Source organism: Stegastes partitus, unplaced genomic scaffold (genome assembly GCF_000690725.1).
Source record: "Stegastes partitus isolate 25-593 unplaced genomic scaffold, Stegastes_partitus-1.0.2 Scaffold2659, whole genome shotgun sequence".
Classification (NCBI taxonomy): Eukaryota; Metazoa; Chordata; class Actinopteri; family Pomacentridae; genus Stegastes; species Stegastes partitus.
Window position 1 is genome coordinate 1 of NW_007580390.1, and position 6,296 is coordinate 6,296.

At 40.9% G+C, this 6,296-nt stretch overlaps 1 protein-coding gene across 1 annotated transcript in view; it reads left to right on the forward strand.

Moving 5' to 3' along the window:
• Positions 1-1,040: 1,040 nt before the first annotated feature.
• LOC103375547 (gamma-aminobutyric acid type B receptor subunit 2-like) overlaps positions 1,041-6,296 on the forward strand; it is a gene marked incomplete at its 5' end in the record, with an annotated part of 17,870 nt that continues 12,614 nt past the window's right edge. The window contains 8 exons of the mRNA XM_008305856.1: positions 1,041-1,114; positions 1,186-1,357; positions 3,268-3,582; positions 4,517-4,654; positions 4,726-4,896; positions 5,077-5,178; positions 5,282-5,347; positions 5,972-6,157. Of these exons, the coding sequence (XP_008304078.1) occupies positions 1,041-1,114; positions 1,186-1,357; positions 3,268-3,582; positions 4,517-4,654; positions 4,726-4,896; positions 5,077-5,178; positions 5,282-5,347; positions 5,972-6,157 (1,224 nt within the window). The remainder of the gene's footprint in view (positions 1,115-1,185; positions 1,358-3,267; positions 3,583-4,516; positions 4,655-4,725; positions 4,897-5,076; positions 5,179-5,281; positions 5,348-5,971; positions 6,158-6,296) is intronic.

Genomic DNA, 6,296 nt, shown 5'->3' on the forward strand with positions numbered 1-6,296 from the left:
ATGGTTGCTTCCATTTGTTGAATGTCAGGTGATGAACACAGAACACTGCCTTTATATGAGTACAGTGAGGCTGCAGCTAGTAATTCTATTCTTTACTTACGTGGTTAATTCCTTAATAGATATTCGTTTAGTCAATTATATGAATGAACATAATGAAAAATGTACATTATTTTCACTTGAAGTCTAACTTAAAGTATTGAGATTGCTTTTGGTTTCTGACCAAGAGTCAAAAACCCAAAGATTTTGAGTTGACTGTCATGGAAAACTGAAAAAGTACAGATACATTATGGTGTTTTTGATTCTGTCATTGTATTAATTAACTAATCACTTCTGCCCCTGACTGTTGGTTGTTTTATTTGTTTCTGTCCAGTTAATTTACTCTCTGTTTATAAAGGACAGTCCCATCTCATGCCCTTATTCAGGATCTACACACAGTTTGATTTCATTTCATCCTCTGATTTGGTGCCACTTTGTGATCAATGCAGGTTTCTCTTTTTTCAAAGGAACAAAAATATGGAACAAAACTAAACCTGAATCACATTTGGACGTTATTTATTGAATTTTTTGAAGTTTTATACCGGCAATATTATTTAACTTTGATCATTTTCTCAAAATTTAATTTTGTGTGAAAACGGTCAGAAAATGGTAAAAGTGACTGTTTTAATTTCTCAAATCTCAGTGGGATGTCTTCAGATGTCTTGTTTTGTCTAAAAAAAACTGTCCAAACTCAGCAGAAATTCAGTGTATTATAATGTGACAAACAAAAGTTTTTGGCATTTTTGCTTTTTAAAAAATGGTGTAAATGATAAATCAGCTCTCAGAATATCTGCCAGTTTTCTGTGAATCAGCTGACTGATCACTGCAGCGCTAATGAAAAAAAAAATTGCAGTTTAAATCATTGTAACTGCAGTAAAATCAGCAAATATCAGTAAAGTGATTCATAATATTTCTGCTGCACATCAGTAACATCTGTCCATCTTCTGTCTCCAGATGGAGAACTACAGTGAAGCTCAGAGCTTCTGCTGTTTGCCTCCCTGCAGGAGATCTGCATCAAAGACAGCCGCAAGTTCCACAACCCGCTGCGCTTCACTCTGAGCCGTATGGAGGCCAAATGGTGAGTGGCTGAGGAGGAGGAGGAGGAGGAAGGTGGCTCTGAAAACCCTGCATGGGTAAGGGTGTCTCCAGCCAGGACCGTCACCTGCTGAAGCCGTGCCTGAAGGGGCTCCAGCAGGTCACCAGGCTGCTGTACGGCGCCATGGATGAGCTGTGGGCGACATCAGCAGGAACCTGCCCACCGTCTGGGTCCTGCTCTCCAGAGGATACCAGTCGGGGCGCTACAGCACCCTGTGGGCTCCAGGTGCCAACAGGGAGGAGGACGGAGGGTTGACTGGACAGAGACCGGAGCACCGTGGAAAGAGAGACAATGGCAGAGTGGACGAGAGAAAGGACAGAACTGACTCATGCAGGAGCCACAAATATTGTTGATTTGAGTATTTATCACTGGGTTAATAGTTTGTTTATTTGGTTGTCATGGTGATGTGGAGCATGGGTCACATGGGTGTAGTTGGTGACAGGTTGAGCTGTCAAAAGGGCTGACAGTCAGTCATGCGGTCGTTTTGCCAGAGAGAGGAGGGCTGGGTAGCCGTAATTTTTGTTGACTGCCACGATTGATTTATTTACGCTAAAGTGTCTTTAAATTTTGACAAGTTTAACGTACTGTGCAATGCCTGCGAATCATCATCTACGTTAATAAAAGGTGAAAACCGTATCGGACTTTTGTGCATTATTTAGGAAGCAACAGTGCGTCATACAATTAGACAGAACCCATCCTCGGCCTCTCTAGCGACTGTGGAAGTCACGACAACTCATTTTTAAAGAGTATTAACATACAGAGACTCAGAGACAATGAGAGGATTTATGAAGATTTATACTTCTATAAGAGATTCATAGATCCATCACAGCAAACGTTTTCTGTTTGAACTGCATTAAGTTAGCAGGACTTTTGACACGTAAACCTGCTATGAAGTGAAGCCTGACATCAGGTGTTTTCTGTCTACAGTACAAGCAGGTTTTCTGGTCTGAAAGCTGGGTTCTGAAAATGTGTTTTTCAAATGAGTAAATTAAAGAAATGTTAGTTTCACGCTTAAACTGTGTTCTTGTTTCCCTCTCTGCAAACTCAGGGTTAAATTAATTTTTAAATACAGTCAAAAGGGTGTAAATTTTATGGTCAAACACTGTAAAAGAACAATCATTAAGTCAGCTATGTTTATGTTTGATTTTTATCAGATTTATTATATTTTGTAAGATGTAATTTAACAAAATGTAGAAAATCTTTACAATAACTGTTAAAAATTGTTTACCATTCTCATTCCTTAATATACATATTTTTTCTCTTCAATATTTGCAATAATACAGTAATAATGTCATTTTGATGTGGATATTATTGATAGTTTTGGCCTGTAAACATAAAATTTGAATCTTTTTTCTGTGATTTTTACCAGATATCAGTAATTTAACAAAACAAAAAACATTAAAAATAGCCTCTTTTTTTTGTTAACTATTTATTTTTGGCCTTTTTGCCTTTATTAGATAGGACAGTCAAAGGAGAGACAGGAAAGTGGGGGAGGAGAATGGGGGAAGGACCTGCAGCAAAGGACCATGAGCAGGATTCGAACCCATGGCCACTGCATCGGAGACTATAACCCCTGTACATGATTCGCCAGCTCAGCCAGGTGAGCTGAAGTGGCTGCAAAACATTCTTTTTTTTTTTTTTTACACTGTAAAAATTAGTGCTTAAATACAGCAAAACAGCGTAATTGTTTTCTGTGACTTTACTAGATATGATCTAAAATGAATAAAACAGTGAAAATCTGTAAAATAACATGAAGTTGTTTATACAGTCAAACACTGTTTAAATAAACATGTTTTTACACTGTAAAATAAACCTGAAACTATGAGAATCTGGCAGCATTAATAGACCTTATTTTGAGTTTGGCTTTTTTTTTTTTATTTTTAGAATTAACATGTAAATTAAATGTTTGTTTTTTTCCTGTGATTTTACTAGATATCTGTCATTTAAGAGAACAGGGACAATCTGTAAAATAACAGTAAATTATTTAGAAAATGTGAGTTAATAACATTATTTTTTGACCATGTAGGCGGTGCAGAGTTGTGTTCCGGTGAAGCCTTTGTTGTGTACAAATGTTGGTCAGTCTGTCAGAGTCCAGGTGGCATGGTGTGTTCATGTTGATCCTTTTATCTCCTCAGTCTGCGTTCAGCCGCTTACGGCTCCGCAGGATTACTGAGTTTCTCTGCAGGAGCAGAGCAGGAGAAGCAGGGATGGGTCTCTGTGGACGGCTGCTGTTGCTGCTGGGGTTCTGCTGGCTGAGTTTGGGTTCAGTTCTGGCTCAGGTCCGACACCCTCTGCCGGTGCTGTGGATGATGCCACTGAGCTCCGGGTCGGGCAGGCAGAATCTGACGGCCGGTGTGGTCCCGGCTGTCCAACTGGCTCTGCAGGATCTGAAGAAACAACCGCCGCCGCTGGGAGACTACGAGGTCCAGCTGCAGCTGCTGGACTCTCAGGTGGGTGTCTCACCTGTGCACAGGTAACTGCACAGGTAGCTGCTGCTGAGTCTGTTCACCTGCATCAGGGAACTTCTGCAGGTTTCAGGGAGGACACAGGAGCAACATCCCTTCAGTATTTACAACATGTGCTTTTGTTTTCTTAATGAAAACATGAAAGAAGCAAAAGACTTTTTTCTTTTAAAAAACTAAAAAATCAGCAAAATATAGGACACAAGTCATTGATAATCATGTAAATGTGAAAGTGAAGTCACATGAAACTGCTGTGATGTAATGTTTTAGCCGTATTCCTTGTTATTTTTGAAAGATGTTTTCAGTAATTATAAAAAAGCAGCAGCTAATTTAAATGTCTAATTTCTCATATCTGCAGTTCATAATCTGCTTATAATTGTGGAAGCTGCATTTTTTTTTGATACAGACCTTAGTTTGGATTGAAGTGTTTCCAGTGGAAACAAACTCAACTGTAAAAAAGAAACAAAAAACAAAACAGTATAATGTTTTTACCTGTGAATTTTTGAACAATGTATTTAATCTCTGCAGTGCCTCCACACAGCAGGGGGCGCTGCAGGAGACGGTTAACTACTTTGTGAATTAACAGAGCTGCAACTAATGTTTTTTTTTTTTACTGTGGATATGAACTGTGTTGTTTGTCACCAGCAGCCAGACCTTCAAAATGATTCAACACAAATGGAAATGTTTAAAGTAATTTAAAAGCAAAGAAGTAAATCCTCACAGTATAGAAGGAGGAATGAAATGTCATTCTATTTATTAATATAGAGTAAAACATTATATTTTGCAGTTTTTTGTGTGATCTTTGTATGTTTTAGTGCATGAAACTCTTCATTAGTAACTGAAGCTGTCAGTGGATCAGCAGAATAAAGCAGCAGGAACAGAAACTTTCACTCTGCTGCTGCTCTCTTCTGTTTTTCTTCAGTGTGATCCTGCCAAAGCACTCAAAGCCTTGTTTGACGCCATGTGGGCGGGGCCAAAGTACCTGTTGCTGATTGGTGGGGTGTGTCCACCTGTGACAGCGCTCATCGCTCGCTCCTTACCGGCTCTTCACCTGGTGCAGGTACAGATCACCTGGTTGCTGTGCTGTGATGGAGCTGGGGCAGGTAATCACAGTGTCTTCTGCTGTCCCAGGTGTCTTTCGCCGCCTCGTCCCCCAGTCTGTCCAACAGGAAGTGGTTCGGGAACCTGTTCAGCACCATGCCGTCGGACCGAGCTCTGAATCAGGCCGCTGTGAAGCTGCTGCAGCGCTTCAGGTGGGCCAGAGTCGGTGTCGTCACGCAGGAGGGACCCCGACTCTCCGAGGTGACTGCAAACCTAAAATACTGAAAATCTGAACTTCATATAATGGTTCAGAAATCTGCCGGTACTCTCATACAAAATAGTTTTCTGCAGTTTGTTGTAAACGTCCCGATTTGTTCAGCCCTCCTCTCAGACAGCAGTTGTTGTTTCGTGGCTTCAGGTGTGATGTCTTTGTGTCTGCAGATGAAGAAGGATCTGATCAGACAGCTGCTGAAGGCCGACGTGCAACTTGTGGCCTCAGAAAGTTTCTCTTCAGATGTCTGCAGCAGCCTGAAGAAGCTGAAGGTTCTTAAGGAACCACACGTCAGAACACAGAACATCTCTGAGTTTACAGTCAACCAAAGGGACTTATTTACAGTAAAATCACTGTTTTCTTCTGATGTTGCAGGATCGAGACGTTCGCATCATCATCACACACTTTGAGGATGATTCAGCGTCTGAGGTTTTCTGCTGTGTAAGTAGTAAAACAACACAAACACCCCCAAAAAGACACAAAACAGACACAAAGAGACACAAAACAACCACAAAGAGATGCAATTAGGATGACAAACAAAAAAAAGACCTTGAACAGACATAAAACGATCACAGAGACACAAAATGACCACAAAGAGATGTACAGTCACCACAGAGACTTGTAAAACAACCACAAAGAGACACAAAATAGACACAAAAAGTCACAGAACACCCATAAAGACACAAAAAAGTACCACAGAGACACATAGGGACCTCAAACAGTCACAGAATAACCAGAAAGGGACTCAAAATAACCAAAAAAGAGAACAAAAACAACCAGAAAGAGACTAAAAGTGACCACCAAGAGGCATTAACAAACACAAAGAGACACACAGTTACCACAAAGATACACAAAATGACCACAAAGAGACACAAAAGGACCATAAAGAGACAGAACAACTACAAAGAAACAAAAAAACAACCAGAAAGAGACTCAAAATGATCACAAAGAGACATAAAACAAATACTAACAGACACACATCGACCTCATGCCCTCATGCTTCTGTCCTATGAAGTGTTGTCAGAACTAAAGAGCAGGTTCTGATTGTCAGTGTGTTCTGTCCAGGCCTACAGACTGAACCTGTTTGGACCTCGGTACCAGTGGATCGTGTCTGGAGGAGGATCAGGCTGGAGGCTCGGCTGGAAGGTCTCCGGCTGCTCGGCCAACAGTCTGCTGACGGCTGCATACGGATCCATCAGGCTGCAGAGCAGACAGCTGAGCAGCACCAACATAGCCGGAGTCTCTGGACGGGTCAGAACCTCTGTTAGAGTCTGATCTGTTCTGTTTCAGCAGCAGAGAGTTTACTTCATCATGTGTCTCTGTGGGTCAGACTAACTCACTCTGTTACAGAGATTCAGAGAAACTAATACTAAACTCTGCATATCGTGTT